Below are 12580 nucleotides of genomic sequence, written 5' to 3'. Positions count from 1 at the left end.
TGCTGGTCTCTTCAGTGTCTAATTTCCGATCTGACACAAGAGGGCAAAGGTGGTCTCTTGTTTAGGCTCACTTGTTCAGTTGTGCTGTGGGGAAGAACACTGTAAACACATATCACTGGCGTGTGTGGGGAGTGCTCGCAGTGTCTCGGCCGCACTTGGGTCTGCCCCTGCTTGCAGCGTGTGTGCTTTCCCAGTCTATACTGCTCAGGCTTCAGGTTGCTCTGCAGGGAGCAGGCCCAGAGTTGCACTTCCCAGGTCTAAGCCACTCAGGTTCAAGTTCTCCGGTACTCCACAAAGGTGCAGACTGGGTTGGGCCTGCGTTTTATGCTGTTCCCCGGTCCCAGCCACTTGGTTTCCGGGCACGCCCATCTCCGGTGTGCCCCAGTGTGCCCTGTGTGTCTTCTGGGGAGCTGATCTCTGGCTGCAACCCTCCCGGTGGATGTCAACCGTCCAGAATCTCAGGAAGTCTTTGGTTAGAAACTGGAAGCCTGTTCGCAGTTTGGTAGGGGATGCCCTCTCTGGGGCTGAGTTTGCCCCTTTCTGGCTCTGGCTGGCGCCTGCCTGCCCCCTGCCTCTGGCAAGGGATGGGCCCCCAGTCTGCAGCCCGCTAGCTCTTCCCTGGTATTCACTCAGTCCTGTTCTGTGAGCAGGCTGGCAGTACCTTAGGTTAGGGCTCACGAGATAGTTCTCTCTCTTTCTCTCTCTCTCTCTCTTGTTTTCTTTCTCTCTCTCTGGCTATCCCCCAGTTTAGGTTGCTATCTCATGTTAGCTCCCTCAGATTGCCCTCAGGGCAATCAGGCCTGCTCCTCTCCGTTCAGCCCCCGCTTGCTGGTGGTGGATACGAGCATCTGGGGTACTTCTCTGCTGGGAGTTGCCTTTAGGCATATAATCTGTGGGCTTTATTTATTTATTTTTCCTCCCGGTTATGTTGCCCTCCGAGATTCGAAAACTTTCCCCAGACCTGCGGGTGAGAGGGTTTCCTGGTGTTTGGAAACTTCTCTATTAAGACTCCCTTCCGGGGACAGATCTCCATCCCTAACTCTTTTGTCTCTCTTTTTATCTTTTATCTTTTGTCCTACCTCCTTTCGAAGACAATGGGCTGCTCTTCTGGGTGCCTGATGTCCTCTGCCAGCATTCAGAAGTTGTTTTGTGGAGTTTGCTCAGCGTTCAAATGTTCTTTCAATGATTTTGTGGGGGAAAAAGTGGTCTCCCCGTACTGTTCCTCTGCCATCTTTGGACCACCCATTTGTTAAAATGCAAGACGATTACTTTTAGTGCTAAAATAATTCTGTTTCTCCTTGTAAATCCTGCTCAGCAGTGATAATTGTTAATAAGACAGGGAGAGAAATAACTGAAGATACCATTTTCAGGCTGTTGATGTATTTTTAGTTGTAGCACTCGAGTTTGGGTGAACTAGAGTTTGGGTGACCAGTTTTGTTAAAATGCTGTATGGTCTCAGGCCTAAAGTGTCACGAATGTTAACTAGAGGCTTTTAATGTGATTATTTACCTACCATGAAAAAGACTTTAGACAAAAGTACTGTTACTTGTATATAGTCATGTAATATGATAGACTTGAAAAAGAATGTAGTCTAGCTGGATATGCTTCTAAGAAAATGAAGATTGGAAATATTTCCTTAGTCCTGTTCTGGGATTATTTTGTGCCTCTGTGCCAGCTACTTAATCATCTAAATGTAATTCGAAGCATCTAGAGGCACCTCATATTGAAAGGTGTGCTTCACCTTTTAAAGGGAGAGAACTATCACGTATCTTATTAAGAGTGCCCTGGTATGGATTTCTTTGTTAACTCCAGCATGCCTTGGACCTTCAACTTGCTGTGGCCAATATTTTACAATCCCTGGTGCACACGGAAAGAAACCAGCAGGTCATGTGTGAAGCTGGTCTCCATGCACGACTGCTGCAGCGGTGCAGTGCTGCTCTGGCTGACGAGGACCACTCGCTGCACCCACCCCTCCAGCGCATGTTCGAGCGATTAGCCTCTCAAGCACTGGAACCCATGGTGCTCAGGTCAGTGCGTTCTCCTCTTCACATTCAGTTAAGATGCCATGAGTGATGGTCGTTTGCAGAGTCTTTGTAGTCAAGAGTTCTTGCTTTATAAACATATATTCAGTTACCTGTGGGCAAAACCAGAACACCACCAAAATGGGCAAAATGCTCAAAATATAGAAACAGATAAGTCTGGTTATTAGTAAAAGAGATGTGTTTGTTGTTGGTTGTTTCTCCTCCTAGAATCCAGCAAACTCACCTTGCTTTAAAAACGAAGTCATGTTATATTTATATGACTTGCATTTACTTGATAGTTATGAACACTTTATGAACTCTTTTAAAAAGCACTTTTTAAATTTTAAAATCATTACAGATTCAGAAATAGATGGGGAAAGAGTAGAAACAGTGTCAGACTTTATTTTTGGGGGCTCCAAAATCACTGCAGATGGTGATTGCAGCCATGAAATTAAAAGACGCTTCCTCCTTGGAAGAAAAGTTATGACCAACCTAGATAGCATATTCAAAAGCAGAGACACTACTTTGCCGACTAAGGTCCATCTAGTCAAGGCTATGGTTTTTCCTGTGGTCTTGTATGGATGTGAGAGTTGGACTGTGAAGAAGGCTGAGTGCCGAAGAATTGGTGCTTTTGAACTGTGGTGTTGGAGAGACTCTTGAGAGTTCCTTAGACTGGAGAGACTCTTGAGGGTTCCTTGGACTACAAGGAGATCCAACCAGTCCACTCTGAAGGAGATCAACCCTGGGATTTCTTTGGAAGGAATGATGCTAAAGCTGAAGCTCCAGTACTTTGGCCACCTGATGCGAAGAGTTGACTCATTGGAAAAGACTCTGATGCTGGGAGGGATTGGGGGCAGGAGGAGAAGGGGACGACAGAGGATGAGATGGCTGGATGGCATCACTGACTTAATGGATGTGAGTCTGAGTGAATTCCAGGAGTTGGTGATGGACAGGGCGGCCTGGCATGCCGTGAATCACGGGGTCGCAAAGAGTTGGACACGACTGAGCGACTGAACTGAACTGAACTGAACTGTGAAGAGAGGTTCTGTGGTCCATCCTCCCGTTTCCCCCAGTGGTGACGTATTGTGTAGCTACAGTTCAGCATCAAAACCAAGAAACTGACATTGGTACTATGTATCTATGTACACTGTAGTTCCCTGCCATTTATCACTTGGGTCAGATTGATGTAATCATCACACAATTAGGGCTTCCCATGTGGCAGTGGTAAAGAATCTCCCTGCCAATGCAGGGGACATGGGTTTGATCCCTGGTTGGGAAATCCCCTGGAAGAGGAAATGGCAACCTGCTCCAGTATTCCTGCCTGAAATCCCACAGACAGAGGAGCCTGGTGGGCTACAGTCCATGGAGTTGCAGAGTTAGACACAACTCAGTGACTAAACAACAACAGTCACACAATTAAGATGTCACAAGGATCTCCCCAGTGCTACACCTATATTATCATATTCACTTCCTTAACCCCCGCCATCTCTAACCCCTAGAAACCACTAATCTGTTCTTCAGCTTCATAATTTTGTCACCTTGAAAACGTTACATAAATTAAATCATACAGTTTATGACCTTTTGTGATAAGCTTTTTCTGCTTATTACAGTGCCTTTGAGATGCATCTAAATTTTTGTTTATCAAGAGTTTCTTTCTGTTGCTGAGTTGTGTTCCATGGTATGAATGTACCTTGCATAATTTAGCCATTCAAGAAATAGGTATATTTGAATAACTTTTTTAATATAAAAAAGTTATTTTCATCTGTGTTTTACAGGTAAAACAACATTTTTTAAAAAAAGACTTTCCTTTAAGTTACTTAACCAAACATATTTAATGTGTAAATCAACTTGTCTCACCTTAAAAAAATCCACTGATATATCTTATTACTTTCAGAATATTAGTTGCTCTCTTTATAAAATAATTTTTTTCTGCTGTTAAAGTACCCCTTTTTCATAAACTTTTAAAACTTTCTTAAAAATGGTTGGACTCTGTTTGTAATTAATATTTTTTAACTGACTCCAAGCTAATGGTGGATTAAGAACAACCTTTGTAGTTAATATTTGTTAAACAGTATTGTACCAGGCAGTGTGGTAGTCCTTATTACACTAACTAATGTGTACAGTTCATTATTGTACTAATTACACTAATGAGACAGTCTCTGCTTACTTTGACCATCACATTATGAATGTATTCAGAGACCTAAAGTTTTGAAAGCAGCATGGAGATTTCCCCTGATCCTTTTTGGTGATCTGCTGCTTTAAAAGTAGAGAGAGTGAATGAGTGAGTGAGAGAGACTATCTCATACCTAATACTTGTATTTACTAAATGACTTATATTGCCTACTTAGATAAACAGAGTAAGCAATGGAAACCAACCATTTCGACAGGCTTGGTTTTCACAGTGAATGAATTATCAGAAGAGAAGGCTGCATGGTGGTACAAGCACCTACCTGTCAATAAGCCATAAGTTACAAGCTAATTATATTGCGCTCTCTCTGTGAAAAACTGACAAAGGGTACCTGACTTCTAAATGTTTGGGTATATTGCTGTAGGGACTTGAAAATTCAAAAAAGTCTTTTTTATTTTATTTTTTTCCTGTTACATGATGCCGTAAATGACTAGGTATAAAGGGCTTCTATTTGTATAATCCCGTAACATTTCACTATATTTGTACCCATCACATTCCAGGAGAACATGCTCTTCAGTTTTGATTTTCTAAGTTGGCACAATATTTTTTGCTCTTTTCAATGGTTTGTGATTAAAACATAAAATTAACATTGTGTATTATAAAACTGTTTGGATTGCTTTAGCATTTTTGGTTTGTTACAATTCATTAAATCACTTTTTTGTGTGCTTAGCTTATAAATCATATAATGTTCTCAATCAAGGAATAACTTTGCTTTTCTCTTCTTTAGGGAGTTTTTGCGTTTGGCAAGTCCATTAAATTGTGGTGCCTGGGACAAAAAACTGCTAAAACAATATAGGGTCCACAAACCAAGTTCACTAAGTTTTGAGCCAGAGATGAGAAGTAAGTTGACTTTTGAAATTCCCTTTCCTGGGTTTATCTTATAAATGAAAATCCTGTAGAGGATGAATATTATTTCAAGAGAAGTTCGACTGTGGAATAAAAGGGTTTGTTGGGTTTTGTTCATTGTTATTTAAATAGAAAAAACATAAATCTCATTGATTGACTGGAGAAGCAGTTGATAGGGATGGCTGAAGAAGCATTGATGCAAGCAACATCCAGAGAAGATGAGAACTATGTAAAGAAAAACCCTTGGTTTGGAAGAGGAAATGCCTCTTTCTCAGAGAGTCCATAATTTCTCTGCCTTTCTCAATTAACTTTTGCTGCCTGGACCAGAGTGGTTGATTGGACTATTAAAGGACTGAGGCTTTGCAAGACAATTGGTGCGGGAGGACATGGAGAACAAGAAATTTTAAATGCTAATAAAAATAGTTGAGGAGTTACACCAAGGAGAGTAGGATAGATAGAGGAAGAAGCTAGTGCGAGGCTGGGAGAAGAGGAACGATCACTGGGAGGGAGAAGAGTGGTTTGGCTGAAAAGCAAATGTAGTGAGAGGGTCGGAATGGGAGAACTGGAAGAAGGAGATGGGATAATAGCAATCAAAACTAGAGTAGTGAGACAAGCAAAGAATAGGAGTGTGCCCAAATTTTGGCTCTGGAGTGAAGCAGAGGCGAAGCTCATTGGAGGAAAGGTGATCATAGAAGTGGGGTATTAGGTTGACATCCCCCAGTACACTGGCAAGAGTTAGTACAGGGAAGAAGGGGGAGTGAAATGCCAACAGTAGTAGATGGGGAACTTCCCTGGTAGTCCAGTTGTTAAGACTTCACCTTCCAGCGCTAGAGGTGCAGGTTCAATCCCTGATGTGGGAGCCAAGATCCCTCATATCTCATGGCCAAAAAACCAGAACGTAAACAACAGAAACAATATTGTAACAAATTCAGTAAACACTTAAAAAAATATTTTTTTAATAAAAATATACTTTAAAAAAAAAACTGGCAGTTTCACAGAGAGGGCTGTGATAGGATTGCTAATGAAGAGCCTCCAAGGAATAGAAGTTTTTGATAGAAGGATGATGGAAGGGTGTGTTAGCAGAATGTAGGACCTGCCTACCTGTCCATCATGGACCAGGGAAAAGCACCAGATTCCATCCACACAAAAGCTCTGGGGAGAGTGTTCTCTAGAGAGTTCAGTTGCCCTGGGTTTCCTCCCAGCATTAGTTCTGTAATTTGTTGGGTTTTAATATTACAGTTTATTTTGTCTGATTATTAGCCATAGGTAAGGCCTCTGTGTTGATGAATTGAAGTGACCATTACTAGTGAAGCAGGAAAGAATAAAACTTAGAAGAGTGGAATGCCCTTTTTTTCCCTCTTTTTCTTTTTTTAAATTAGAATACCCATTCTTAAAGGATGTAGTTCAGCCCTTTTTGCAGGGGAGAATCAGAGACTGAACAGCCTTTAATCATTATTTCAACCTTAATATTTCCTGTGGTTTATCAGTGATGAGCAAATACTGTGTTCTGGAAACCTGAAGATCTTTCGAGTTCGAACACAGTTTTATTGGAAGACGAGAGTATTTCAGTTTTTCTTGTCAATTAGTATACATCCCCTGCATGTATATATATATATTTTTTGTTGTTTTTGTACTTTACATAATTCCTTAGAACTGACAAATATAGTTCCTTTCTCTAAGAGAATACTGAAAGATGTTTATGGTTGCCTGAATGGTTAGCACCCTTAAGAGGGAAACAGGTAAATTCATAGGCTTCATCTTGAGAGGGAATATTTTCTCCATGACATTTGTGATGTATTCCTAAAAGAATAGAACAGCTTGTATAAAATTTTTTGTTGTTGTTCTTTAAATTGTTTACCATTTGCATGCATATAGGGATTTTTCAACTCAAGTATTTTTGTGATCACATGTTTAATGGTTAGAAGAATCAAAAAAGGGGAGAAAATGGAAGGAGCAAGTTTCTGCTATTAATGTCTGGTTTTTTTTTTTTTTTTAAGAAAAATGAACTGTTTCCTTTATAATGCTTCTCAAATATTTTCTTCTCAAAGATAAATAACTTTGTGGAATAAAAGTATAATCTGGTTTCTATGAACATCATTAATTGTAGCTTATAATTAAATTTTACTGTACCAATGGCTTAGATAGTGATCATTGGTGATTTTTATTCTTTTTCTATCTGATTTATACTTGTACTCTGTAGTTTCCAACATTTCTGCAGTGTTTTTATTGCTTTAGTAATAAATAACAAAGTAAAAAATGATGATATTTAAGTTTTACAATGAACATAAATGAAATTAAAACTTTAGACTTAAGTAAAATTATTTTGTAGATTGAAACTGAGTAGTATTTAAAAATTAATCAGTCTTGTTAAAGTCATTGTTTTAGAAATCTACATGATATTCTTCTCAAGAGATTTTCTTTGACTTGCAGGTAGTATGATCACATCCATGGAAGGTCTGGGTTCGGATAATGTTTTCAGCTTACATGAAGATAGCCATTACCGGATAAGCAAGAGCCTAGTGAAATCTGCAGAAGGAAGTACTGTTCCCCTGACCAGAGTGAAATGTCTGGTCTCCATGACAACCCCACATGACATCAGACTTCATGGGTCATCAGTTACTCCAGCTTTTGTTGAATTTGACACATCCCTTGAAGGGTTTGGGTAAGAAATTTGCAAGGTAGCCAAACCTTATGTTATTTTATGCCTCAGTCTTGCCTTTGACAAATAGACCTTTGGTTTTAAATTTACTCAAGTACAATACAGTATATGCTATATATTTTCAAAGTTCTTGAGTATGTTATTTTAAAGTTTTTAGATTTAATTATTTTTAATTATTATGCTAAATAAGTAGGTATGGTATGGGAATCAGCAGTCTAAGGTCCACAGTCCAAATCTGTATTTGAAAATTCTTTTTTTCTTTTTTTGTAGATTATGTTTCATTTTAACATAGCCATATTCATTTATGTATATATATTATTTATAAGTGGAGAATATTTTCATGCTGGAGTACAAAATTGTGATAGAGACTATCTGGTCTGCAAAGCATAAAATATTGATGTTCAGGCCTGCTCAAGAAAATGTTTATCAACACCTGATTTAGTACAATAAAGTTACAGATAACATACAAATTAAAATTATTTTAAAAGATCTTTGGCTAGGTTTTGTCATCATTTTTTTCCCTCAAATGACCTAACTTACTAGTTTACATATTATACATATTCAGTTACTATCACATTAAATGAGTAAATACTTGCAAGTGGCAGAAAAAAAATATAGTAGTGGAAGTAACAATAAAGAGTCTAGGGGGGGTTCCTTGGTGGCCTAGTCGTTAGGATTCTGGTTTTCACTACGCTGGCCCAGGTTCAGTTCCTGGTTGGGGAACTAAGAATCCTGCAAGTTGCGAGGCCAAAAAGAAAAAAAATAGAGACACTCCTCTGCTTATAGCTTCTAGAATAAAATATATTAATCATTTTTTAAAAAGAAATCTATAGCAAATCTAGAAGAGTATATTTATAAAGTCTCTTAGCCTCAAAACGGATATAAATGCTAAAAGATCTATATCTGTGCTAGTTTTTTGTGGGATTCTTATACATAAATTGTGTTTTAAGAACATTGTTGTGGATTATTGTCAGACAGTGAATTAAAACACGTTTGGGACTGGGCGAAAGTAATCAGAACAGTGTTAGCAGAGGAGAGTGACTCACTAGGAAGGGCCACAAGGGACTTTCTCTATAAATATGGTGATGAAATTGTTCCAATATCTTGACTAGGGTTATACATTGATGCATTTTACCATGTGCAAATTATACTGATTTTTTTTTAATTTAAAGTGTCTTTGGATATTCTCATAATTAAAAGAAGGGAAGGACTTTGTTAGGCATCCAGACTTATTCCATAATCTCGTCTCTGATTACCCTTAAATAATGGTAGTTTATTTCACTGTGGTAAGTACATAGCAATAAGAGAAGAAAACAGTTGCCCTCTAAAATGTACTTTATCTTTTACTTAATAGCTGCCTGTTCCTGCCCAGTCTGGCCCCTCATAATGCCCCTACAAACAATGCTGTCACCACAGGTCTTATCGATGGGGCCGTGGTCAGCGGCATTGGTTCCGGTAAGTATTACTTCCTCTGCTTATGAGATTCTTTTTTTTTTCCAGCAGACTATATATTATCTAGAGATTTTGCTCTTTCTGGCACCTTTTTCAAATACAAATATGAGTCAACACAAACGCTCTCATTGTTATTTTTCTATTTTCACTTTAGGCGAACGATTCTTCCCTCCTCCATCTGGCTTAAGCTACTCCAGCTGGTTTTGCATTGAACATTTTAGTTCTCCTCCCAATAACCACCCAGTCAGACTCCTTACTGTTGTTCGCCGAGCAAATTCTTCTGAGCACCATTATGTATGCCTTGCCATAGTTCTGTCTGCAAAAGATCGGTCTCTGATTGTCTCCACCAAAGAGGAACTACTCCAAAATTATGGTCAGTATCTGCCTTTTTCTTTTTGATTCCTGGCAATTATTAAAAGTACCAAACTTCATTTTAATATTCAGTTTTGAGGTCCAGTGGTAATTCTTCTCTCATTTAAATTTTTATAGAATAGAATAGGTTCTGTGATAGCTTGAAGATTGTTTACTGGTGAAATTTCAGGGCACTTTCACTTTCAAAAGAGACTTAGATAGAAAACAGTGGAGAGAGGTCCTAAAATAAGGATTCATCTCTGCTCGCCAAGAAATCACAGCTTTTGCTAGGAAAGCAGGATGCTTATTTAATACATTTTAGTAAGGATTTTCATTGGCTGTGAATTCTGCTTGACTAATGAATATTCATTGAGCACCTGCCTACCATATGTGCCACTCTGTGCTAGACACAATAACATTTTAATTACTTTATTCACTGCTAACCTTCAAGGCTTAATACTGACCATTTAATAATCCTAATTCTCTTAATTCCCTCCAACATGCCATACCATTACATTGCTGACTTCAAACTCAAGGCATTCATAAAGATCTTCCAAAAGATACAAATAAAATAAGATCAAAATATCAGTTCACTGAATTTTCTTTGCTCTGAATGTAAGCATTTGTCTATAAACATACCTCTTTTTTATCGTCTAATTTTGTCTTTTAACTAATTAAATACAATAATAGCATATATTGCTTCACCTGTAGTCACTATTCACTTATTAATTGAATATGAATATTAACTCATCAGTTAGATAGTAAGGCTTCTTGTCTTAGGATGCTTAACCACGATCAGCACAGAGTTAGGCATCAATACAGGAATTGCTTTAAAATCCTTTATTTGCCCATTTTGTGGCATTTGATTCTGTTTCTATTTTCTTCCTAAGTAAGACTACCTCCAGTCTTCAGATACCTACTCCCTCTGTTCTTTCACTACGTCTCTGACCTCTCTTGCAATTTCCTTCAACAGCTTTCTCTTCCACCTTCCTATTCTTCAAGCTTTTATGTTTAGTCTTTGTACTCAACCAGCTTTTCATGAGAAAACATCAATTTTCTGTTAGCATTATGCCTTTGTAACTTCAGGGACACTGTGAAGTTAAAATTATTTAATTTGTCTGTATTCCAGGCTTTGTCCTCATCTGTTCACTGTGCACTAGACATCTTAATGTGAATAAAAGTCAACAGAAATATTCTTAAAATCTGTATTTCCTTCTGTTTTCCTGTCTTGCTAAATAACAGCCTCATTAGCAGTTATGCTGTCTTTTGTTGTTCATTCGCTGGTTGTATCAGACTCTTTGTGACCCCATGGACTGCAGCACACCAGGCTTCCCTCTCTATCTCCTGGAGTTTGCTCAAGCTCATGTCCGTTGAATTGGTGATGCCATCCAACCATCTCATCCTCTGCTCTCCTCTTCTCTTCCTGCCCTCAATCTTTCCTTGCATCAGGGTCTTTTCCAGTGAGTCATCTCTTTGCATCAGGTGGCCAAAGTATTGGAGCTTCAGCATTAGTCCTTCCAATGAATATTCAGGTTTGATTTCCTTTAGGATTGATTGGTTTGATCTCCTTGCTGTCCAAGGGACTCTCAAAGAGTCTTCTCCAGCACCACAGTTTGAAAGCATCAATTATTTGGCACTCAGCTTTCTTTATGGTCCAAGTCTCACAGCTGTACATGACTACTGGAAAAACCATAGCTTTGACTATATGGACTTTGTCAGCAAAGTGGTGTCTTTGCTTTTTAATATCTTGTCTAGGTTTGTCATAGCTTTCCTTCCAAGGAGCAAGCTATCCTATCGAAATACCTCAAATCATCCTTGAAACTTCAGCTGGGAAGCTACCCCTCTTTCTACTCAGTCTTACTCTACTGTCCCTCCTTAATGTTGCTTGAATTTTCCTTTCTACCCTGTGCCCACTGTCATAGCCTTTGTTTATATTCTTTACCACTTACCTGGACTTCATAGATTTTAAGTTTTATTTTGTTCTTGTCCGTTTATCCTACCAGAAGTCTTAAGTTCCCACTCATGATACTTCTGTTTTTGTAATCTGGACCCTACCACCTAAAAATTGAAAAGGGAATAATGAGTTAAGTGAATAATAATGGAGAATTTGGAAAGAGGATAGAATTTAATAGAAAAGTTTGGATTGGGTCTGGGGATATTTCAATAAAAAATGTTTTCTAACTATATCATTCACTGAATATAATTTATAAGACTACAGTAGTTAATATATCATTGGAAATTGTAGTAACATATACATTAGTGATATTAACAATATTACTTTTATAAGCATCTATCCTCTGAATAGATACAGTTCATTAAGATGCCTAAGTAACTTAAAGTTGTCAGAACCAGTTGGCTCACTAAATATCCTGAAACACCACTGAATGCTGGGTATATCTTAGTTTAAGCCTGAGTCAGAATGTGAAGCTCTCAGAAAAATTTTTCATCTTCTACAACTCTCAAGAGGATTCAGTCTATTAGCCAGGGAAGGGAGAGGGAAGAGTTCTTGGTTTCACCCATACCTTTTCTCTTTATTTTTGCATCCCTTAGTCCATGACACTAGACCTCATCAATAGATGTATACTCTGAATCATCATTTAAAAATAAAAGCTTGGCTTTTCAGTGTATGGAAATATTTTAAGATTCCAAAAGTACGATGTTTTATTTGTGCTTGTTTCTTCAAATAATACAAACTTTTAATTGTCGGTATATTATATGAGTTTGTCCTGAAAACCACTGGGTCTGCATTAAGGTAAATGGTTAAGATTAGCTCTTTTTTTAAAAGTTTTCTTGGGTTGTGGGGAGGAATGAGTTTTTAACATCTGGATTTCTGCTGCTGTCCCATCTTCTTTTGAATTCTTATAAAAGATAAATTAATTTTAACTACTTTAGCATTAAGTTAGTACTTAGCCCATTATATCCTGGCATGATTTGGCAACATACTCGGTAGCAGAGGCAAACCAGACTAGAGTCAAGAAATGACTGCAAATGTTAGCAGATCCCCAGAGCAAAAGAAAATATCTTTCCAATTAAAAAAGAAAAATTTTTTCACTCCACAAATCA

At 38.3% G+C, this 12580-nt stretch overlaps 1 protein-coding gene across 14 annotated transcripts in view; it reads left to right on the top strand.

Moving 5' to 3' along the window:
- WDFY3 (WD repeat and FYVE domain containing 3) overlaps positions 1 to 12580 on the top strand; it is a 281120-nt gene that overhangs the window by 154974 nt on the left and 113566 nt on the right. For all 14 annotated transcript variants that reach the window (XM_069594602.1, XM_069594596.1, XM_069594599.1 and 11 more), the window contains 5 exons: positions 1813 to 2027; positions 4937 to 5049; positions 7486 to 7717; positions 9069 to 9169; positions 9321 to 9539. In XM_069594602.1, the coding sequence (XP_069450703.1) occupies positions 1813 to 2027; positions 4937 to 5049; positions 7486 to 7717; positions 9069 to 9169; positions 9321 to 9539 (880 nt within the window). The remainder of the gene's footprint in view (positions 1 to 1812; positions 2028 to 4936; positions 5050 to 7485; positions 7718 to 9068; positions 9170 to 9320; positions 9540 to 12580) is intronic.

The sequence above is a fragment of the Ovis canadensis genome, chromosome 6 (assembly GCF_042477335.2).
Source record: "Ovis canadensis isolate MfBH-ARS-UI-01 breed Bighorn chromosome 6, ARS-UI_OviCan_v2, whole genome shotgun sequence".
Lineage (NCBI taxonomy): Eukaryota > Metazoa > Chordata > Mammalia > Artiodactyla > Bovidae > Ovis > Ovis canadensis.
This window is presented reverse-complemented; position numbering and strand designations above follow the sequence as displayed.